The sequence below is a fragment of the Podarcis erhardii genome (genome assembly GCF_964252035.2).
Source record: "Podarcis erhardii genome assembly, chromosome: 2".
Lineage (NCBI taxonomy): Eukaryota > Metazoa > Chordata > Lepidosauria > Squamata > Lacertidae > Podarcis > Podarcis erhardii.
Window position 1 is genome coordinate 20,262,137 of NC_138498.1, and position 24,246 is coordinate 20,286,382.

The window sequence follows — 24,246 nt, forward strand, 5'->3', positions numbered from 1 at the left end:
TCCTCCTCCTGACCCCGCCCCTCTCCCGCTCAGAGAGCTCTTCCGCTTCCGGCGCTCATCCCTTGCCTGGCTGCCTGGCTGCAGATGGTCCCGTCGAGCTGTCGGTGAGGGACCTGGGGGGGGGGGTCGGGGGGGGAGAGGCTGAGGGGATTTTGAGCGGGGGACCACCACCAGCAGCAGCAGCAGCAGAATTGCTAGGGCTGTTCGCTGCTGCTTCTGCCTGGAAATGCCCAGGGGCGGTGAATTTGGAGGAGGGGCAGGTGGCCGCCCCAGGTTTATGAAGGGATTTCACAGCCTCACGGTGTGTTGAGGTGGGGGGGGGCGGTTCGTTACTGTTTTATATCTATATCTATATCTATATCTATATCTATATATATATATAAAATATATATAGATATAGATATATAGATATATATAGAATATATGTATATATATATATATATATATATATATATATATAGAAAGGAAAGGCCAAGCGATAGGCCTGATTTGCTGGGAAACGAAAGCCGAGTGAGGTGCGCTTTTGTACGTGAAGGTTGGCAGGTTGGTATCTGAAGAAGTGTGCGTGCATACAAAAGCTCAAACCAAGACAAGCTTAGTTGGTTTACAGTGGTACCTCGGGTTACAGAGGCTTCAGGTTACAGACTCCACTAACCCAGAAATAGTACCTCGGGTTAAGAACTTTGCTTCAGGATGAGAACAGAAATCGTGCTCTGGCGGCGCGGCAGCAGCGGGACGCCCCATTAGCTAAAGTGGTGCTTCAGGTTAAGAACAGACCTCCGGAACGAATTAAGTACATAACCCGAGGTACCACTGTACTGGCTTTCCAAAAGATCAGCACATGCAGAGATGTCTATGCTGTCCTGAATCATAGGTACCACTGTATAAGGTGCTACTGGACAATTTTTATTTATTTATTTATTTATTTATTTACTGCATCAAACGGCTACCTACCTGAATCTAGGTTGTGTAACATTTCCTTTCCTTTTATTATATATGTCAGAAGCCGCCCAGAGTGACTGGGGCAACCCAGTGAGATGGGTGGGGGTACAAAGAATAAAATTATTATCATCATTATTAAGGGTGGAAGGAGGTACCGCAACTGAGCGAGCAGCCACTGTTTTCGTGGAATCGTAGAATTGTAGAGATGAGCCCAAGGGTTGTCTAGTCAGCCCCCTGCAATGCAGGAATATGAAGCATCTGCTGCCCGCCCCCTCAACCCTCAGGCTAACTCAGTTTTTTTTTTTTTAAATTTCAGATGACTTAATCCGGAGCTGCTGCGCCCTTCTGCTGTCCTGCCTCGTGGACTAGAGTTGGCCCAAGAGGCGCAAACCTGGCATTAAAAGGGGCAGGGAACCACCTGTGTTGCCCCCTGGGTGTGGGTGGGTGTTATGGGGTAAATTGATTGTTCTTGTGCTTATATGTGTGTAGAGCAAGAAGCAAGGTAGTGATAGTCATAACAAGGAGAGAAACGAGGTGCTGTTGTTTATAGCATGGAAGACGAAAGTGCTTGACTCTGTTTTGGGAGTTGGCATTTGCTTCTGTGCATCGGCTTAGTGTTTGGTTTCTGCTATAACAAAGGGCAGGTGAGCTATAGCAAGAACGCAGTCACTGTTGTCATGATGGTGTGATGTTGTAAGGGTACATTGATAGGAGAAAAACAAGTTGTGGTGAACTATTTAATAGCACGAGAAATATATGTAGCATTGGAATTACGTAAAACTAAGTCTTCTGCTTTTTCAGGTATTTTAAGACAAGTGGATATTTGATTTCAAGACACAGATGTTTAAGCCTTTCTTTAGGGGAGCCACAAATAAAAGGAAAAAGTGAGGCTTTGTGCAGTAAGGTCTAATGAGGAAGGAACAGGCAATGTGGTTAATGATGGCAGATTAGGGAAAACTGCTGAAATGAACACGAGCAAATCTATGTTGGGACCTACATGATCAAAACGTGCTCCCTTGTATCAGGTTTAATTTGACACCTAGAGATTGATACTAAATCAATTAAGGATGGAAGGGGTTGAAAGGAACAGCTCCATATTTTCTCCAAGACTGTTTCAAGAATGGAGTCTAGCCTTCTGGACTCTGTGCTCGGTGATGGTTCCCGTACTGATCACCTTGTGGTGCAGCTTTCGGCGATCTCGGAGGCAGGAACTGATGCAGGACATTTTGCGTAAGAGCAAGCACAATTGGCAGGACACAGATCTCTTCAGCCAGCCCACCTATTGCTGCATCTGCTCTCTGCACATCCTTCAGGGAGCTTTCTGCAACTGCTGTGGGCTGTGTGTCGATGAAGAGTGCCTGAAGAAGGCTGACCGGCGTTTCCTCTGCAAGGAAATAATAATGAGGGGTGAAAGCGGCTTCAGGACCTCTATGGTACACCAGTGGATCCGTGGCAACGTCCCTCTGTGCAGTTACTGTGTCGTGTGCAAACAGCAATGCGGTACCCAGCCCAAGCTGTGTGATTACAGGTAATGCTGGGAGTACAATTTATTTATTATTACATTTGTAGCCCAGGTACTCATAAAGTGGTGTACACTCTTCTCCCCCTTCTGAATTTATCCTTGCAACAACCCTTTGAAGTAGGTTAGGATGAGAGATGGTGATGGGCCAAAGGTGAGCTTCATGGCTGAGTGGGGATTTTAACCCTGGTCTCCCAATCCTAGTCAAACACTTAACTACTTCACCACAAATGGGTCACAGTTATGAGACACGGTGGTGGCAGAATGCTTCCCTGTGGAGGTGAGTCATCAGAAATGTGCTCTGCATTTTCTCATTGTGTTCATAGGCTACCTCTAGCTTTCCATGAACAAGATGATGAGTACTGTGATCTCCATACCCTGCTGAATGAAGCTATGTTTTACAGTATTTCCAAAGACTACAAAGAAAGTAGGCCAAGTAGTGAGGTGTTCTTAGTGAACGCTTTTCAACTTTAGAGCTTCCGTCTCCTGGAGAGCAGTACAACCTGTTCTTACTGGCTTAGGCATTTAATTTAATTTAATACTAAAAGTACACAAGAGTCCATTTTAGTAGGTTAGAGAGATAGAAATGTATATATTAAAACACGAAGGGAAGGGAAGGTATTCATTCTCTTTATTCCACAAGCTGGCCTAATGAAAGCTTGAAAGGCCCCACACCCCTGGTTGCTTGTGATGAGCAAATACTTTCTTATAGGTGTACATTGGTTGGCTAGTCACTCTTTTTATGGTCTTTTAGCTTAGTCAGCCAAGCCAGCCTAGTGGGATAAGGATGACGGATAAATCAAACCAAAGTAATTACTTAGTAGAATTCTAGAGTCATCTATGCGTTGTATATAAGTACAGCAAGTGTGTTTACAAAGCATCATCTTATCTCTTAGTTTGGATGGCGTGGCCAATTGTCAGAGATTATGGGAGTTGTGGTCCATCACAATGTGAAAGACCAAGTATTCCCCATCTTTGCTATAGGGAATGTGACAAGCACATGACAGCTTTTTCCTCTGGCTTTTCTTGACAACCCTCCCCTTGGAATCTTCTCTGAAGCCAAAAGTGGGTGGGAAAGCCTCTCTTGTTTTCTCACATTTAGTGATGAGTTGAGTGAGAACCGATGTGCCCAAGGGCAGTGTAACTGAAAGTATGATTCTTCTGATGCAACTGAAATGCATCTTTGGATTAGATTGCTGCGTGAAAAGTTAACCAAAGGCAGAAATGCTGGGACGTAAACCACCCCAACTAGTGTGGAAGCCTAGTCCCTAATCCCAATTGCAAGGGAACAAGCTGGTGATTAATATTCATCTGTGGTGAGCAAATGGTTCTCTGCACATGCTCAAAGGCTCTGTTTTATGTATTCCGTGATGTTGCGTAACTGAGCCTTGGCCTTGGAAATAGGCCCCTAGGCAAAACTGTAGCTGAAATTTTAAAGCATTAAGAGCTTTGTAACGAGTCATACATTAATTGGACATTAATACATGCAAGTTCTTGTGCAATAATTTGGCACCTGTGTGTTAAAATCAGAGTGAAGGTTTATGAGTGGAACATTAGGTTCTTAGCCACTGTGTCTTGCTCTATAGAGTATACAACTGTTGTTTTAGTTTAAAATTGGATTAGCACACAGAGTCCTAAATATAGTGTCCAGGGCTTTTTCAATCTGCTCTCTGAATAGTAAGAGTGAGAATCTCACCTCTTGTCCAGTTATCATAGGCCAGGCATGTCCAAAGTCCATTTTGGGGACCTAATTTGGCCCGCTGGTCAGTTTAATCCGGCTCCTGTGGCAGTTTATTTCCTGGGGTAAAATGCTAAAAAAACTTCAATCCTAAAAGAAGCTCAACAACTCCAACCCTAAAAAAGGTCAACAACTTTGGGGTCAAATCATAAAAAAGCTCAAGAACTTCAATCCTTAAAAAAAAGGTCAACTTTGGTCGGCCCTTCACTTCATCAAATCTGGCCCTCTTTGAAAAAAGTTTGGAAACCACTGTCATGGGCCATAATATGCATCACTCTCAAAGTTATTTTGTAGGGTCTTGATCTTGCTTGAGTAGTGCACTTTCAGAATCTGGAATATATAGAACCTAGGGCAGTGTTTTGCAAACATCCTGAACGCATCTCCTCTTTCTGAAGTTTAGCTTTTCTTCCCACCTAACCCTAACCCAGCATGAACATCTCTGTAGCAAGTGAGTGGGTCAGAATCCTCGCACATAGACAAACGTGTGCCTTTCCCTGCTCTGCATGAAGCTTTCTTAACTGTGGCAAAGAGATGTTTAAATGATTGTTGTAGCAAAAGTACTTCACAATTCTTCTCATTTCTTCATCACCCCCCCCCCCAGTTTCTTGCCTGCCTCCAGTCCAGGGTGGATTTGATTTAAATCAAATCGATTTAAATCACGATTTAAATCACTAGACAGTAAGACTTGTGATTTAAATCATTATTTTTACAGAAAGACTCATTCTTGCTGGTATAATCTTAATATTTACAACCAGATGAAGATTTCATTTTTGGAATAATAAATTTTCAGAGTAGTTTTTACAGTTATATCAAAAAATACTGATTTGGTTATACTGTTAGAAATACGTAGACAGATAATTGGACAACTTTTCTGCTGTACTTTATTGGAAGGAGAAAAAGAATCATTAGTAACAATTCAAACAATTTATTTAACTAAAAGAATAACGTTATAGAATATGTATCCATGTTTGTTAACTGATGTGGTTAAACAATTTTTTAAAAAAACAACAACAGACTGAGTTTTAGTACACATGAAAAACTTAAAACAAATCCTTATTTCCTGATGAATAGCCTTTGGACTATAATGTAACTTAAATAGAAAACTATCTTTAGAAATATTTTTCCTCCAAAAGCATTTTATTTTAAAAATCCGATTTAAATTTTAAAAAACCAGATTTTTATTTATTATTATTATTTTTTAAAAAAATCATTGATTTTTATCCACTCTGCTCCAGTCTCACTCACACCCCCCCCCTCCGAGTCAAGCCCAGGTGTTGATTGCATAACAGATGCATATGTTTTAATCTCTGCTTTCTGGTACAGTTGAGTTCAACAATCAGGAAGCGGAGAGAAATGCAAGCTTTTTTCCTGGCCAGGGAAGTGTAAGTGCCAGAGAGAGGTAGGATGAGAGAGGCAGGTAGTTTGCCATCTGGCAGGGGCTATTTGTTCCAGGCAAATGAAATGGCTGAAACAATAGTACGTTAAAATGCAGTGCATTTAATTGCCTTTTTTATTTGTGCATCTCAGTGCCTTGGACATAATGCGCTTGGGTTCTTCGGTCACTTTTTCCTTTCTGTTTGTTCAGAAAGTATTTTGGGTCACCGTTCCAACTAAGGACTCTCAAGGTGACATCACAACTTCCCTGCGACGGTGAGGGCTATAAAATTCTTTTCTTTTGAACGGAAGCATACATCTCTTTCCAAATTCTGGCAGCAGATGGTAAGGCCCATAAAGGTGCCCTGTTCACCTGGTGGGTCTTATATTGCTGATCTGGCGCTAGGAGGGAACAACATAGTTGATTCTAGGAATTGTTTCTTTTGGATTTTTGAGTGCTTTTTTCACCTTGTGGTTTTTAAGTTACCGGGCCAAACTGCCTCTCAAGCTTTTATCCAAGCTTGAGTTAAATGTCCTCTTAATAGCTTAGTCTGTTTAGTGTGGATTAAGGACCTCATTCACTCCTATCCTCAATGAATTCCTACTATGTAGTATTTTACAATGTTTAATATTAATAAGTTTGTACCAGAGTACGTTGTGTACCTTTTCCAGCAAGAACATCCAAGACATTAATATGTGTGCCCCCCCTTCACAGGGGAGGATATTTATGGCTAGTCTCTTTCATCCTATTTGTAGATGTGCCTTTATTAACATGGGAACAGCCAGCATTGCTTCCTGGTCGTAGTGGACATCTGCATCGAAATTATTATTTGTTGGTCCTGGCAGTTCTTTAGGAGATTATGGCCATCCATCTTTATACAAAACGTGGTTTGGCAGCACCGCTGTCAGACCCAGAATCGTGCGCATTTTCCAGGTGGGTCAGGGTGTGAAAGACTTTGGTCAAGTGATCACACCTGTTATGATGTAGGGTGGTATGCAACTAAGCTTTACTCCGAGTAAACCTATTCAAATTCATAACCGTGGCTAAGTTAGGACCATTAATTTCAGAGGGTGGAATTCCAGCATTGCACTATTACAGTTTTTCCATCAGTGCAAGACTCTACCCCAATGCACTGTTCTGGGGGTTTTCCTGAACCCCCCTGTCCCCCAAGCTGATTTGGGGGGCAGGGAACAGTGTCAGAAACTGAGATACGAAAGCTAGGAGTTAAATGGCACTTTAAACCTAGGTTATGGGCGCAACAGTGGAATGTCCAGGCGTGCTTTTTTAATAACAGGAATACAAAGCTGAAAATGAATGAACTGCAGCTAAAATATTATGTTCTACGTGGCCTTAGTCCTTCCCCTGTCTACCCCCCTCATATTCTTAAGACAGTCTCTTCTCCAGTCTTCAGAGAGTAGCTGGAAGTGGGCAGGCAGAAAAAGATCTTCCTTTCCTTCCACTCTGAAGTTTTAATCCGAAATCTTTGGCGCAGTACTGCGCCCAGAGCTCAGAAACCGCTTGCGCTAATGAAATTCCCTGTCGCAAAATGCACCTAGAACAATGGGAGTTTCAAGCACAGGCAGGGAATCGTGGGAGAAGCCTCTCAGCACTCATGAGAGTCCTATTACCGGCTCTTGCAAGCACAGCTGTTTAGTTGAATCTGGCCCAGTAGGTTTACTCTGAGTAAAACTTAGTGGGATACCACTCACCACGGGGATCTTTTTACTGTAGCTATACCAATACAGTGGTACCTCGGGTTACATACGCTTCAGGTTACAGACTTCGCTAACCCAGAGGGACGCGGGTGGCGCTGTGGGTAAAACCTCAGCACCTAGGACTTGCCGATCGCATGGTCGGCGGTTCGAATTCCCGCGGCGGGGTGTGCTCCCATCGTTCGGTGCCAGCGCCTGCCAACCTAGCAGTTCGAAAGCACCCCCGGGTACAAGTAGATAAATAGGGATCGCTTACCAGCGGGAAGGTAAACGGCGTTCCGTGTACTGCGCTGGCTCGCCAGATGCAGCTTGTCACGCTGGCCACATGACCCAGAAGTGTCTACGGACAGCGCTGGCTCCCGGCCTATAGAGTGAGATGAGCGCACAACCCTAGAGTCTGGCAAGACTGGCCCGAACGGGCAGGGGTACCTTTACCTTTACCTTTATACCAATACAGTGGTACCTCGGGTTACATACGCTTCAGGTTACAGACTCCGCTAACCCAGAAATAGTACCTTGGGTTAAGAACTTTGCTTCAAGATGAGAACAGAAATCGTGCTCCAGCGGCGCAGCAGCAGCAGGAGGCCCCATTAGCTAAAGTGGTGCTTCAGGTTAAGAACAGTTTCAGGTTAAGAACGGACCTCCAGAACGAATTAAGTACGTAACCAGAGGTACCACTGTAAGTATTTTGTTATTCCAGTTTAAAGGCACAGAGTTGGTATGTAGATTTTTTTAAAATAGCTTGACTATTGCTAGAGATTACCTTATAAGCCTTTCTATTTATACAGGTTATCTGCTTGTTGGTTTTTTGATGATCATTTTTATAGTGTTCATTACATAGTAATAAAAATCAATTTTTAGGAAAAAATCCAGTAAAAATAGAAGAAAATTGAATAATGCACTGAACTTTCCCTACTTTCCCCTGAACCCCGAGACAATCTCAAAAACGTAGATCTTGTAGTGCTTCCACCCAGTGCTCAGGATTTGACTTGGGCTTGTCTTCAGCGAGAGAGTGTTTTGTAACCGGTGGAAAATGCTGCAAGTGCTTTTATATATGTCCTTGCTGGCTGAATCTGGCATGCATCCTTAAGGAGGGGGCACCTCAGAGAGAATAATGCAGAGATGGGGGAAACAGGTCTCTGCTATATTGGGGCTTTTTGCCCTTTAGACTTGATGGTTTACTGCATTTATATACAACTTTTTTGACTCATAGGTGGCTTTTGGTTTAAAATAGAAAATAGGGGCTGCAAAAAATAATAAAACAGGCAAATTGTCTGAGTGTTGTAGCAAATGCTATGCAAGTGGAGCCCCACTCACATGATAGGGAATCCCCTACCTCTCCCCCTAGGTAAAGGTAAAGGGACCCCTGACCATTAGCTCCAGTCGTGGCCAACTCTGGGGTTGCGGCGCTCATCTCGCTTTATTGGCCAAGGGAGCCAGCGTACAGCTTCCGGGTCATGTGGCCAGCATGACTATATCTATAGATATAGATATATGAGAGAGAGAGGGAGGGATTGTATAGACATATGGAGGACATTTTTCTAAAAGAGTTGTGGGAGATGGGTATGTCTTGCATACGTCTTGGTTTGCATCCGTTTTGGATTACAAACCATTTTGGGGGGATTACGAACAAAAAAAATTTGGAGGCCCCATTGGTGAAAGCGCGCCTTTACAAACAGATCTCCGGAACGGATTATGATTGTAAACCAGGGTACCACTGTACTTGTTTCATCCTTCAAAATCCATGTAACAACTCGTGAGTTGAGAGAAATAAGGAGGCAGCAGAGATTTTCTTATTTCATGATTGCACCGTGCGAACTGTGGCCCTACCCACTTTTCTTCTTGAGCCTGTTAAAAATGTCTTTCTCAGCAGCTGCCTGGCAAAAAACAAACAAACAAAAAACAGTTGCTGGAGTTCAGTCAACCTTATTATTTTCTTTTCAGGTGTGTGTGGTGTCAGCAAACCGTACACGATGAATGTATGCAGAGCACTTTGAAGAACGGGACATGTGAGCTAGGAGAATTTCGCAACTTAATTATTCCTCCATATTACTTATTCAACGTCAGTCAGATGCGAAAAGACAAAAGAGTGGACTATGGCAAGGTAAGCCTTTCTCTAGAGCTGCATCAGAGATGGGGAACCTATAGCCCTTCATAGGATGGAGGAGAACATCGTGCAAGTGGGAATTAAAAAAGCAAAACCAGGAAACCATGGTTTCCCCTTTACATCCCAACCAGGAGTGTTGTTTGTTCCTCTCTGTCTGCTGCTGGCCATGGTTTGATAGAGGGCAACAAATTACAAACACTGGTTTGCACATAATATAAAGCCAAGGCTTCCAGATTTATTTTATTTTGCTAATACAGTGGTAGGGGGCAGCAAAGCAGGAGCGGTTGGTATGCTGTTTATTCCAGATAAACCATGCTAACCCAATGTTCGTGGCTCCATTCCATCTGAAGGATTAGGTAATAATCTCATGGAGTTCTTCCATGCTGTAGGAGCTGTTGATCCTTTGAAGATGTCACAGGCATAAAGTTTGCATAAGTCTGCATAAAATACAGATACACAAATTAGCTTATGTGATTTAGCCCTTAAATATTGTTTGGAAGTGGGAAAAAAGTAGTGTTTTGTCTAAACTGCAAAGCTGTTTATTTTGCTGTAGCTTTTTTTCTGAAATATTATTCTAAGGTGTTCAGTCTCTCTTTCATAGTTTCAATTAGTTACCTAACAATGAAATAAGAAGGGAAAGAACCGAGTGCTTTTTATCTGCTTCATCACACAGATCAGGATGCAACTACTTACTTGTTTGTTTCTGTTCTGCAGCTAGCAGCCTCCTGTGGGAAAAACTGGACTCCCCTAATCATTCTGGCTAATACTCGGAGTGGAAACAATATGGGGGAAACATTGCTTGGGCAATTTAAGATGTTACTAAACCCAATTCAGGTAATTGTACTGATTCATTGAAATTGTTTTATTGTTGAATGAATCTTATTGCTGAGTGGGGGGGAGGGTGATATATTTTAAATACATTATGCTAAAGACCCTCAGGGTACAATCCCAAACATGCTTTCTAGGGAGTAAGCCCCACTGAACACAGTAAGATTTAGCAAAACATGCATAGGACAGCATAGTGCAGTGGTTAGAGTGTCACACTAGAACTGAGGAAACATCTTGGGCTGGTTACTGTCTCAGCCTAAATCTACCCCATGGCAAGTTTAAAAGGAAGGGAACATGCCCTACTACTTAGCTGCTTGAAGGAACAGCAAGACAAGGCCATAGTTATAATAATTATAGCCTGCTTGTTTGCTCAGGAAAACCCTGTTGTCATGTTTTAGAACTAAGCTTAAAGTGTGTTTTGATAAGCCTGATCTTCCTGAAGTAGTACTACAGCCTTGCAAATCAATTCACAATTACACTGCACTTGGAAAAAGGGCATGGAGAAAGGCCCTTCTTGTTTCTCCGTTTTAAATTGGTCAGGAATGTTAAGTGTGTTTTTAGAGGAGGAGGAGGAGGAGGAGGAGGAGGAGGAGGAGGAGGAATGGGTGCGGGTTTTTTCCCTCTCTCTGCATTGTGTATTTTTTTTCTTCGTTGTTTGTTTCAAAGCCGCACTAAAATAACTCACTTGCTTTTGGAAACACTTGCAGCGTTCTCCCGACGTTTTGTGCCTTGAACTCAACTGGGCAGTGGCACAGGATGCTATGACAGGAGCCTTTTGTTCCTTAAGTTTCCTGTTTAATTTTTTTAGTTCTCTTCCTCCCAAATCTCAAATGAGTTTTTAAATCTAGGGGAACCTGGCTTTTGAAATTCGCTGTGCAAACAGGCTGTGTCGCAAGTAGCCTCAAAGCGTAACACACCTAACGTATTCAATAATATCTTATCTTGTTTGTAAAGACAAGGCAGAAAATCGTCGCTATATAGATGGAAATTCTCTTTAGGCACAATTAGATTGTAGTGTATCAGTGCATCGTTTCGCTGTTTGCTTTCTTATCATAGTGACAATATTTGACCTGTGAAGTAAAATATTTCTGACTGCCATTTTAGGAATAAGCTCCTTTTTAAAAGGTACAAAATAAAAATTTAAAAAAATCTGTCTCTTATTTTGTATATGATTTCAAGGCTTAAAAGGTATTTTGTATGTTTGGTGGTTTATAAATCCTTGCCATTAAACAAATAAATTCTATTTAATTTCCAGATTTTTGAGCTAACCAAAACAACACCTGCAAAAGCACTGCAGCTCTGCGCTTGGTTGCCTTGCAATTCTGCTAGAGTACTTGTCTGTGGTGGAGATGGCACCGTGGGCTGGGTCTTGGATGCGATTGATGACATGAAGATCAAGGTATGGTGTCCCAAAGTGACTTGGCAACCCACTGATTTCTTCGCACTCCCATCTGTGCCAGGTTCACCTGACCCGGTAAAGGTAAAGGGACCCCTGACCATTAGGTCCAGTCGTGACCGACTCTAGGGTTGAAGGGCTCATCCTGCTTTACTGGCCGAGGGAGCCGGCGTACAGCTTCCGGGTCATGTGGCCAGCATGACTAAGGCGCTTCTGGCGACCCAGAGCTGCACACGGAAACGCCGTTTACCTTCCCGCCAGAGCGGTACCTATTTATCTACTTGCACTTTGACGTGCTTTCGAACTGCTAGGTTGGCAGGAGCAGGGACCGAGCAATGGGAGCTCACCCCGTCGCAGGGATTTGAACCGCCGACCTTCTGATTGGCAAGTCCTAGGCTCTGTGGTTTAACCCACAGCGCCACCCGCATCCCTACCTGACCCAGTACTGCAGGCCAAACAACCCATGTCGTCACTTTACTATATGCTCCCGGAATAACTTTAATCTGCCTCCTTTTTTCCTTTTTACCAGGAGTACCATTTAAAACTTTTATTTGGGGGCAGGGGAGAGAGAGAATGTTCTAAGCAAGGTGTAGCCATGGATTTCGCCAAACCTTTAACGGCACAAAGGCCATTTATAAGAGCATAAAATTATAAACGAATTCATTAAAAATAAGTGAAAAGTGTTTATTCCGGAGAGCATCTATGAAGGCTACCTTTTCATATTGCTAAATAAGACTGCCATAGGTCATTGGCAAAGGTGCCATAAGTAGTCAGCCCTCCTCTCTCCCCACCCATATGTTGTGCATTATTTTTAGAATGTTTTTAGAATGTTGCACTATTTTAGTGTTGTTAGCCGCCCTGAGCCCGGCTTCGGCTGGGGAGGGCGGGATATAAATAATTTTTTTATTTTTATTTATTTATTTAATTGTTCCACAACCCTTGCTCTGTGCTTCTAACACACAGTTTCCCCAAATGGCACCCTGTCGTTTTTCCTGTTTCATTCTTCATTCCTGCAAATTTTGCTACTGCTTAATTTTTTCCAGCAAAGAACTGCCTCCTTTTAGGTACATTTGGTCGCTGGTGTGGTTTTAGTTCTGCTATTTGGGGGGGGGGCGCATTGTTTTTATTTTGTGACAGTTACCTTTCTGGTGACTGGAAAGGATGTTTTGTTGGGCGTTACTGTCGGGTGATCAGTTCCAATATAACTGATCTCAAAGGTGGTTATAATACTTCACTTGTTTTCCCCACCTCAAAGACTATCATAGCTTTGGAAGCAGGTTGCAGACAGCCCAAGGAACCCTGTTTTTCCATCTGAGAATCCCTGTTTATATAGGTTTCTTACAAGCAGCTGATTTCAGGCTCCCATCCATTATTATTATTATTATTATTATTATTATTATTATTATTATTATTTCCGGTCTGGTCTCTCTCTATTTGTTGGTATCTAAAATATATATGTAAAGGTAGAGAAGAGGAAAGTTACATACCCTTTCCTTCAATTAGTATATAATTTTGTCATATGCTTTCTTTAGCCTTCCAGCTGTAACACTTAATAGTAATTTTTGAACCAGATTTCCAGTTAATGGTGTTTTTAGGCAGTCTTTTATATTCTGGGATTAAATTTGAAGAGTTGCCAACCGTGTAAAATCAAGAGCCTTGATGCTGAATCAATACTTCTGTTTGGCAGGGCCAAGAGCGCTACATCCCACAGGTTGCGATCTTACCTTTGGGAACGGGAAATGATCTGTCGAATACACTGGGCTGGGGGGCTGGCTATGCCGGAGAGGTCCCTGTGGAGCAGATTCTGCGCAACGTGATGGATGCTGATGGAATCAAGCTGGATAGGTGAGCTTCCAAGCAAGCCATCTCTAAGATCTTTGCTTGTTCCTCCCACCCTCTAACCTCTCTAAAATATCACTATAGGGGAACTGTTACGTTGAGTTCTGACATCTGCCCTCAGTTCTGTGCATTGCTACTGCTCTATTTCAATGCCTGCTTGAATCATATCTGGTTCTAAATGTTTTAGTGGTATGAGTAGTTATGATTAATTTAATTTAACCAAAAAAGATTAAACCCAGGGGTGAGTGGGGAGGGCGGTCCAATTAAAAGGAGGAAAGGGTTAGACATAGGAAGCAGCTGCACATGGAAGCAAAGCCCATGGTGATTAGAGATCAGGGAGTCCTTCAATAAGCGGCTTTGCAGAAACTGAATGTCTCATTTTTAATCCAAATGCAGGCAAGTACAAGCGTAGCATTTCCAGTTTATAAAACTGCAGCAGGATTTCAATGGGTTTAGGTACTGGGGGCCCCATGGCATACACGATCTGTTTTTGTTTCTTTATATAAAGTTTGTTCTCTTGTACATGCTTTCGAGGCTTTGGGATGTTAAGTGGTCTCTAAACGGAATCACAGAATTGTAGAGTTGGAAAGGGACCCCAAGGCTAATCGTCCAGTCCAGCCCCTTCAATGCAGGAACCTTGCCTAATTTGGGGCTCAAAATCCACAACCCTGAGATTAAGAGTCTCATGCTCAACCGACTGAAACATCCAGGGGTCATTTGGTGTTTGGCAACATGCATCTTCCATTCACAGGAAACGCCACCATGCCCAGTTGCTCTGTGGTGAGCACCATGCGTACAGTGGGCCTTCTTTACAAATAGATGTGCACCTCAGCCTTCATACACACACATACAGATTTATAATTTAGCTAAATTAACTTGTCCACACAACAGGAATCCTCAAGATGACCTATACTCAATAGAATTTTTAAAAAACACACAATATGTTGTAAGGCAGAACCCATGTTTCTTTGTGGCTGTTACAGTCTAGAATAGGGTTGCCATATTTCAAGAAGTAAAAATCCAGACACAACAAGTTGTTTGAGCTTTTTTTGGAAAATCCCCCAAAGAAAGTTGTAGGGACATGGTTCAAGAGGTTTGCACTAGTAATGGAAAATGGTCATTCTCATGTAGATAGCTGAGCACAGTTAGTTCCAGGAGGGGAAGAAAAAGCTGCAAAATAACGATGTTGTCCCTCATACTGTGTATAAATGTGGGGTTTCCTTGCCCTTTGAGGGATTGATGCGGTAATGTTGTCCATTTCTATAAAGTCTTAAATAGAAATCTTTTGTGAATAAGGGTTGTGCTCCAGGATACCTTGTTTCCGGCGAAGAAAGGCTAGCCTAACCCCACTCATATGCAGGCACGATGAACACAGTTACAGCACAGTCCTACATGTGTCTTGAAATCAGTAGGACTTGCTTCCAATTAAGTCGGGTTTGGATTGCAGCTCTGGTCCTGAAGCCTTATCTTGAAGGACTTGCTCAGCAACTGTCATGATTCCTAAAAGCATAATGTTCAAAAGGGGTTGTTTTATTTTTTTCCTAATGTCAGTTTCAACCTGTAAGGCAAGTAGAGCCAAGTTGCCATCTCTGCCACGTTGCACGTTCCTTTATTAGGCGTTTTGACATGCCGCCTGAGGCTTGTTTTGTGGGATGTGAAACACTTAGCAGTCAAGTACAACATTCCTAGAGTGGACATGCTAGGGAATGCTTTGTACCAGCCAGGAGAAAACTTTCTGTTTCCTCCTGAGCTGTGACAAACTTCCTCTGCATAGGGGGGGCCTAACCTGGGCACAGCTCCTTCTTTTGCTCTCTTCTCCATTTTGCTTTTCCATGTGTTTGCAGAAGTGACTGCCTGTTCTCAGTCGCTTAGGAACTAACACCCTTATGGGATAGTTCCACATGTGTATATAGTTTTGTAACCTAAGTCTGCCTTCAGGGATCCAACTGTGAACTGAATGATTGTGAGTAAACTACTTTTATATTGACTTTAATAAGACTGTCGTGTCTGTTCTTTTTATGAGGGAGTAGAAGGGATCTTACCAGGAATCTTATATTGGGAGGCTCAGACGAACCTAAAACAAGCAAACCACTGTGCATTTAAAGGGGAATGTTACTCTGCTAAGATATAGAACTTGCTAACGCAAGTTAGGAAAGATATCATTAAACAATATATCCTCCCCTGCATCCCGGAACATTCCCACATCTTTGAGAATTTGGCTTTGGAATGCAAACAAAAATGTACAATCTGCGCCTTTCTCCCCCCTCTGTAGGTGGAAGGTTCAGGTAACAAACAAAGGATACTACAACTTAAGGAAGCTTAAGGTACGATTTGGAGATGTGTGCATGTATTTAATCGCTCTAAGCCTGGGGAGGACAAAAAACACTGCTTGGTCACCAATGGACACCTTCTGGCACTGAAACATCTTGGTCCTATGGGTTGCTGGGATTTTGGAAAGAATAGAGGACTAGTTAAATTGAGGATCCAGTAAGCTGCTGCTTAATCAATCATGGTTCCTCAGGACCTCTGGATTCAGCTTAGTTATACCCTCCAGGGGTGGGACTGCATTGGGCTGTGTGAAGGGAGATTTCTGCTCCATATACTACCACCCTCCAGTGAGTGGATCAGGGATTCGAACAGCTGCCTAAATTACATTGTACAGTGGAACCTTGGTTGTCAAACAGCTTGGCTCCCGAAAAAATCAGCTCCCGAACACTGCAAACCCAGAAGTGAGTGTTCTGGTTTGCAGATGTTTTTCGGAAGCTGAACATCCGACGTGGCTTCCTATTGAGTGCAGTAAACTCCTGCAGCCAATCGGAAGCCACGCCTTGGTTTTCGAATGGTTCTGGGAGTCAAACGGACTCCCGGAATGGATTAAGTTTGACATCCAAGGTACCACTGTATAAATTTTTCTACGAACATAGAAAACTTTTTAAAATAAAATAAAATAAATCTGTTAAAGCAACAGTTTTATGAGTGGGGTCTACTTCTGAGGAAGATCAGGCTGCACAACACAGAAGGTAAGGTAAAGGGACCCCTGACCATTAGGTCCAGTCGCGGATGACTCTGGGGTTGCAGCGCTCATCTCGCTTTATTGGCCGAGGGAGCCGGCGTGCAGCTTCCGGTTCATGTGGCCAGCATGACTAAGCCGCTTCTGGTGAACCAGAGCAGCACACGGAAACGCTGTTTACCTTCCCGCCGGCGCGGTATCTATTTATCTACTTGCACTTTGACGTGCTTTCAAACTGCTAGGTTGGCAGGAGCAGGGACTGAGCAACGGGAGCTCACCCTGTTGCGGGGATTCGAACTGCTGACCTTCTGATCGGCAAGTCCTAGGCTCTGTGGTTTAACCCACAGCACCACCCGCGTCCCTAATACAGAAGAAGCCAAGTGCTAAAACTGTTAATGCTTCTCCCTCTTCTTGCAGGTCTTCACAATGAACAACTACTTTTCCACGGGTCCAGATGCCCTCATGGCTTTAAACTTTCACACACATCGTGAGAAGTCTCCCTCTCTCTTTTCCAGTAGGATTATTAACAAGGTACGTCGGGTAAAACCAAAGCTTGTTTTAATACCTACCTTTTCAGAACCCTAACATTTAGTTTAAAAAATCTCCAAAAGAAGTTTTGGTAGCAAAAGTAAAAGCTCCTCTGTGTGCAGACTTTCTTTTTCACAACAGTCTTTCTTTCTTTGCAGGCTGTATATTTTTTCTACGGGACCAAAGATTGCTTAGTACAGGAGTGTAAGGATTTGAACAAAAAGATTGAGGTAAGATGGTTGTTTCCTCCTTGTCATACTTAGTTCATTTTGTAGTAGAGCTGGGCAGAGAAACCATCTCAGAGATAATAAATCCAAAATGCTCTTGGAGAGCAAAAATGATTGACCAGTTCAGATGGGAATTGGAGGTTTGTGGTGGGCTTCAGCCAATAATGGGATTATTTGGCTTGGCCTCACTCCCCATAGTCTTCTCACTTTTATTGAGCTAAAAAAAGGAGGTTATCTTGAAACCCTCAGAACTCTTCTGTGTAAAATGGCAGCATGCCTCACTTAGAGTCCCTTCCTGACATACCCAAAAGTCTAGCTTTGAATTTGATCTTGCCAATGTCTTCTTTTCTTCTCTGGCAATCACTCGTAGTTGAGTAAGAGTGTCTTCCATAAACCCGGTTTTAAAAGTGACTCTGTAAGTGACTGTGGAGGCCAATTCTGGATCCAGACGTCCTTCCACAGTGGGGACATAGGTTTCTGGGTTGGAGTTGATCACGGTGAGGGTTTACCAAGCGTGCCTTCCTCTTAGCACGTTTCTCCCTTTTGTCCTGAGTTTGAGCGTCTTCAAAACCAATGACACCTTTGGTAAAGGCTGTCCTCCAATTGGAGCGTTCGCAGGCCAGTGTTTCCCAGTTGTCAGTGTTTATACTACATTTTTAAAGATTTGCCTTGAGAGAGTCTTTGAACCTCTTTTGTTAACCACCAGTATTAGACTTTCCATTTTTAAGTTTGGAGTAGAATAGTTGCTTTGGAAGACGATCATCAGGCATCTGCACAACATGACCAGTTCAACGAAGTTGATGTTGAAGAATCATCGCTTCAACACTGCTTCTTCCAATAGACTGGCTTTAGTTCACCTGTCTTCCGAAGTGATGTGTAAAAATTTTCAGAGACACCGTTGATGGAATCTTTCGAGGAGTTGGTGATGGTGTCTCTCTCTTGCCAATGTAACTTGCTAACAATCTGTTGTATCTCTTTTAAAGCTAGAGTTGGATGGAGAGAGAATTGATTTGCCCAGCTTGGAAGGCATCATAGTTCTGAATATCGCCTACTGGGGAGGCGGCTGTAGACTGTGGGAAGGAATGGGGGATGAACTTTACCCTCCGGCAAGGTAAGAGTATAAACTTTTTGTACATGATCTGTGTGCATTTGGTAAAAGTTTGGGGGCCCGTGTATCCAGGGGTTTGCTCCCACCACCCTTCTGAGTAATACCCCTCCCCACCTTCTCACTATATAGAAGGGTCTGGTGACTTCTGTTTCAGTGTATCTGAAGAAGTGTGCATGCACACGAAAGCTCATACCTAGAACTAACTTAGTTGGTCTTTAAGGTGCTACTGGAAGGATTTTTTTTATTTTGTTTTGTGTGGGGACTTGTAGAATTGTTTTGCAGCATCATGCATACTGGACTACTGAAGCAGCAGAAACATTTTGAAGCAGTTTGGCTGAAGCGTTCTTCTATGATGAGTCGTGTTTAAAGTTGTGCTTTTCTCTCTCTTTTCCTTTTCTCTCTCTTAGGCATGATGATGGGCTGCTGGAAGTTGTCGGAGTCAATGGCTCTTTTCACTGTGCTCAGATTCAAGTGAAGCTGGCAAATCCCATTCGGCTGGGACAGGCCCACACTGTGAGGGTAGGTGATAATTTTGGGGTGTGCCTCCAGGGCTGCTTTCCATGCTCTTGGTTCAGCCTTCTGGCACTGAGCCTGGTAGTACAAGCAGCAGGTACCTTGTCTCCATCTTCATCTGGAAGCTAATCCTCAGGTTGTTATGAGGGCCACACATATCTTGTGGATTCCAAAGTCACTTCAGCCTGTTGTGTGGACAGACTGACCAAAGCAGAGGAGGACCTTCAGGAGGATGCTGTGTGACTCCATTGTATCTTTAAAATAAGTGCTAGGCATGTGCTTTTGACTGGTGGTTTAGTTAACTTTTGGCTAACCAGCCTGGTACTTTTTTTTCTGCAGCAGGCAGTCAGCAGAGTTAGTGCCACTTAATTTTACTGGGGCACTGGTAGCGTTACACCCCAAATAGTGGCTTCAGAGCAACCTGTTCAGTTTCAAGTGACATTCTAGGAAACTCACAAACCATACATAGGGAAATGCTCTCTGCATAATCTACAGTCTTGGGGGTTGATTTGAAAAATGGGGTGGTTGCTTACTTGTTTATTAAATCTACTATTTTTAGACACACACGTTTCATCTGGAGAAGCTAGGGCAGGTTGCAATTCAACTTAAAAACATAAAATACATCCAAAATATCTTTTACTCATGGATTTCTAGCCTGCCCTGTCTCAGGGGGTGGGGCCTTTAACAAATGCTGTGGGTTTTGCTGTTGTGAAAGAAGCTCAAGTAGCATGAAAGGAAAAATAGGGAAGGAAGGAAACAGGAATCCCCTTTCATTATCTGTATGTAGCTCTGCTGGTTTGAGCCAAGGAAGTCTAAACTTTTACCACCAGTCTAAACAGTATTGAGTTGTACAGCTAGTTGCCTCCTTCCTCCCCTCAAGCCCCCCCTTTTAACTCCTCTTTTCTCATTAAATCCCAGTGAAGTTTATTTTTTTGCCCCCAAACTTTCTCTTGCCATTTAATAAATGCCATAAGCTGATCTGCTACAGACATTAAGCACCCTGCCCTAGTTCAGTTGCCTGGCCTGACACGGCTTTCAGGTTTTGCCATCTCTGCAGTGGTTTGACTTTGCTTTTTTTTCTTTACCTACCTTCCCAATTCCAGTTAATCTTGAAGAATTCAAAGATGCCAATGCAGGTGGACGGAGAACCCTGGGCACAAGGCCCTTGCACTGTCACTATTACGCACAAGACGCACGCGCTGATGCTCTATCACTCAGGGGAACAGACAGACGACGACGACGTGTCCAGCATATCCGAACAAGAACTTGCCAAGGATCAGACAGATGAAGATACCTAGGTCTGGGCCAAGTTTTTGGCATGCTAAAAATGGTAACTCCAGCTTGGCTTTGGCTGAAAAGCTTAGCACTAGATATTCCGTCTCCAGTAAACCTCTTAACGCCATGCCAATCTCTGTACTTACAACTGGCACAGGGGTAACCAAGCCATGCTTTTAGTGAGATAGCGATATAGATATATATAAAAGCTGAACCAGGCTTAAATTCAGCAAGCACTTTTACTCTGGTTTATAGTATCAAGCTGAAGTGGATGGGGGGAAAAACTTTCATGGTTACACTGACTGCTCTGCAGACTGAATGCCTTCTTCTGTAGGCTTTCTTTCAGAGTTTGTGTATAGTCCTGTGGACTAGCTGCTGGTGTCTGTGATGTCTAATTGTGTAGATTTGAAGAGCATGAAGAAATGTCGTTTGGGGACATGTTGGCTCAGTGCTGATAGGCCCCTGTCTGATCACTTGAGAACCCTGTGGACTCAAGTTCTCCTTTTCCATCCCATTTTTCTCATGAATTCCCCCTTCCCTTCCCTTCCTTCCTCCTTTTCCTTTGAGCCAACCCTGGTGCTAAGTCGTATCAGCACCAGGGTTTTCACTACCCGTGGTTAGCTTTGAAAATGAAAGTGAATAGGGAATTTGCACGTGAGTGAAGTATGATGTACCACGTGATACTCTTGATGGAGAAAGCGCTATGTCTGCACCAGACCATGACTAGCTTCATTTTCAATAATAAAATCACAGCACCAGATGTTATTTGACTTGCACTTAGTGTTGCTAGGCCTCATAGATATTTAAAAACCATTGCATATCACAGCACTTAATATTATTACCTTCTTAGGTGCTGAACAGAGAGTTCCTGAACAGTATGTTGCTCACCTAACCAGTCAAGACCTGATAGATACTTAGGGTTCTGGTTTTCAAAGAAGAGTATTCATTTGACCAGTACGTAACGCTTCCTTCCTCACTGGCTGATCAGAGATTAAATGTGTTAGATCCCTGAATTATACAAGACAATAGCAACAAATATTCTAGATGAAACTGTCCAGTGCAACTGTAGTCTTGTTTTCAGGGAAACAGATTTGCAAAATTCAGTAACCAAAGCTTCGCCACCTGACTGACAGTCCCAGTACTTGTAATTTTAAATTTCAAAGAATTCCTAAATAGCCTGTGAACGATGCACTGATTCCGTTCAGACCACTTTGAAAGAAGAACTCAAATGAGAACATATTATCCACTATCTCTTGAGTCCAATCCCAAATTGCCTTCTGTTTGCAGAAGGGACTGCAATCCAGCAGGGACTCCTGATGGGAAAAAAAGGGGGCAAGTTTCCGTTATTTTCCCCTCACTGTTCCAGGGTGTCCCCCAACCTTCCAAAGTAGATTTTCAGGAGGCTGTAAATTGAAAAAGGAATTGGTGGAAATCACTCTTGCCACTGGGAAGCACACGCCCAAGTCTGCTTAAGTTGCAGATATGTTGTTGTTTTTTTCTTGCTGTTCACAAATCCCACTGAAACAAACCAAAGTAGTACAAGGATAGAAATTCCTCCTTGTTTCAGTGAGGCTTGTGGAGGGATACATTCCTGGCATATTATGCCCTTGGTCTTAACACTGAATTATTCTTTCCCCCTTAGAAAGGATTCCCAACTCCATGTGTATGTGTGGTAGTACTTTTAAGAGACTGTTTAGTAATGCATGTTATTCACTTGGGTAGCATAATTACAAGTTTTAGAAACACTAGCTTGTATAGCTTAAATTAAGAGTGCCCCCATGCTCATTTTGAGCAAAGGAAAAATACGTCTAGAAATCAGGCAAGTTTCAATATTGGTGATATAGATTAATAGTCTTGGGCTGGAGCGGACTATGTAAGTTGACAGACCAAATATTATCCGTTGAAGTCAGGGTGGTTGTGTGTTTGTTTTTGTGTTAAACCTTTTTCCACTGGACTGATTTTGACAGTCAACTAGTTGTATTCTTAAGCTATTTGTAGCGTTAGCAGCGTGCTTGAAGGTCCATTTGCATCCATGTATGTCTTCCGTTGCACAGGAGAGTTCCCAAATATGCATTGAACGAGTAAGTTGTGTTATTGAGAGAAATACACGCCAGTGATTGCCAGGACTTCATGGCCGGGGTATCATTGCTGTAGGACTTCTTGGTCGGCACTAGTCTCTTGATAACCATGTCCAAGAATCTGTTCTATGGGGAACATCACTGCTCAACAAAGACAAAAGGGGCCTTCAATCACCACCTGTACCTCGCTGAAAATTGTTACAAATTCTTGTGTACCTTCTTAGCTGATAAGAACAGCAAAGAGGTATATGAAAAGTCATTATCTGTGTCCTCAAAGCACTTGACCAAGAAACAGATTCCGAGCTGCTAAGTGGATGTTAATAGAGACCTAACCATTCAATTTCTGTTCTTATTTATTTGAATGATTCCTAAGTAAGTGCTATGCTCTGATTTTGAGTGCCCTAGTGTTTACATAGTAGGCATCTCCGCAGGTGGATTCCGGAAAGAATCTGCTGAATATGCTTTACCGTTTCCTACTGAAGAATGTATTATTAGTTCAGCACCTTGGAGAGGTAGCAATGCACTTTCACCTTTATTCTTCTGTTACCTGGACCACTTCATTCTGCCAGGACTGCAAGGACATTCCTGCTTTGAGTTGCTTCCTGTGCCATCGTACTATTCATCTAGCTATCAAGGGGCCAATCTGAGCAGCTGTTGGGCTCTGTAGGATAGGATTGTAACACTCTCTCGTTCTGGTTGATGCATTCTCAGACCACCAGGAATCTTCCAGGTGGGGTGGGCCCTTCTACTATACGATGCAGTTATAAGCAGGCTTCTCCAGTTTGTGAAATCTTACATTTGTCACGCTCTCTCCTGTTTCCATGCTTAATTCCTGTACTCCTCATTACGTCAAAACAACAGTGAGAGGTGCAAGGACATGCCTACTGCAAATAGAGGATTTCTCAGGCTGTTGGGTGTGTGAGCTGGTTTTAGTGTGTTCATGTGACGCTCCACTTTGGTTTCAATATTTGTTCCTGTAAATCAGCTAGGGAACAACCTTTGAGAGGAAATATCTTAATTACTTAAACTACTGAATCTTGAACAAAATTCAACGGACTTGGCAACTCCCTCAAACAGTGCAGTTGATCAGTTATCCAAAAGGGGGTGCTCAGCTACTGAGTTACAGCTCTAACATGAGCTGTGGTTTCCTCACTCAAGTAGTTTACATTATAACTAGATTTGTAAGAATCTGTTGCTGTTTAACACTTCCTGATCTGCTGCTGCTGCTGCTGCTGCTACTACTAACCACCCAGAGTGGCTGGGACAACCCAGTCAGATGGGTGGGTACAAATAATAAAATTATTATAACCTAGAATAAACAGTTATTGCATTGTAGATGTGGCAAGCTGTGTGGAATGCCCATATCACACAGACTTGGATGTGTGGCTGTCTGGAGGGTGTGATGAGTGGATAAGCCCTTGGCTGCTACTCTCAAATTGTTACATGCAAATCTTCCTCTAATGAGCGATTAGAGATAAGGCAGAAACAGCTACCAAGGAGATTGCCACCCCTTGCTTCTGTCATGGCATTGGGAGTATATAGTAAATATCCTGGAGCAAAGTTCTCCAAAACCATTGGCAATTCTTAAGTAGCTTCAGCCTCTCTAACTAGCAAGAGTGAAATGAATTAAAAGTTACTGCTCCTTGGCTAGTGGAACTTTACAAACTGGTTTTGGATAAGACTCAGAAGAGCAAACAGACACACATGGTCTTGCTTTTCTAGAACTCTCTAAGGAAGTCTTTTTTAAATAAAAAAAAATGGAAATTGTTGGATTGTGTGACATACTTTGCTACTGAAATAAAGCGACTGAAGCACTGATGTCTAGTTGCTTTTCGAGTTTATTCTTTTTAGAATAATTTGTATATGATCTTTTATAATCTGCTGCTTAATGTCGTCGTGAGAACTTAGGCCAATGAGAAACGTAGACCTGTCTGTTGTCTGAGCTTACATGGTCTGCATCAGCTAAAATAGTCCCCTTTTAACTTTTAAGTCAAAGTCCACCTTATGTCTGAGTACTTTACATAGCTTTCCACCCCTCGCCCCAAGGGGGA

The 24,246-nt window shown here is 42.9% G+C and overlaps 1 protein-coding gene across 1 annotated transcript; it reads left to right on the top strand.

Annotated features, from left to right (window-relative positions):
• DGKE (diacylglycerol kinase epsilon) lies at positions 1-23,565 on the top strand. The gene is made up of 12 exons (XM_081849719.1): positions 1-104; positions 1,259-2,470; positions 9,231-9,390; positions 10,108-10,227; positions 11,477-11,620; positions 13,305-13,462; positions 15,729-15,780; positions 16,884-16,997; positions 17,153-17,224; positions 18,205-18,332; positions 18,737-18,848; positions 19,946-23,565. The coding sequence occupies exons 2-12, from the start codon at positions 2,010-2,012 to the stop codon at positions 20,138-20,140; spliced, it is 1,716 nt and encodes a 571-aa protein (XP_081705845.1). The 5' UTR covers positions 1-104; positions 1,259-2,009; the 3' UTR covers positions 20,141-23,565.
• The last annotated feature ends 681 nt before the right edge of the window (positions 23,566-24,246 follow it).

Excerpts from the sequence above, each read along its gene's own strand:
- DGKE (XM_081849719.1), top strand. The coding sequence starts at position 2,010 with ATGGAAGGGGTTGAAAGGAACAGCTCCATATTTTCTCCAAGACTGTTT. Across the intron at positions 10,228-11,476 it reads TGTTACTAAACCCAATTCAG|ATTTTTGAGCTAACCAAAAC; the intron begins GTAATTGTACTG and ends TTTAATTTCCAG. Across the intron at positions 18,849-19,945 it reads GACAGGCCCACACTGTGAGG|TTAATCTTGAAGAATTCAAA; the intron begins GTAGGTGATAAT and ends TCCCAATTCCAG.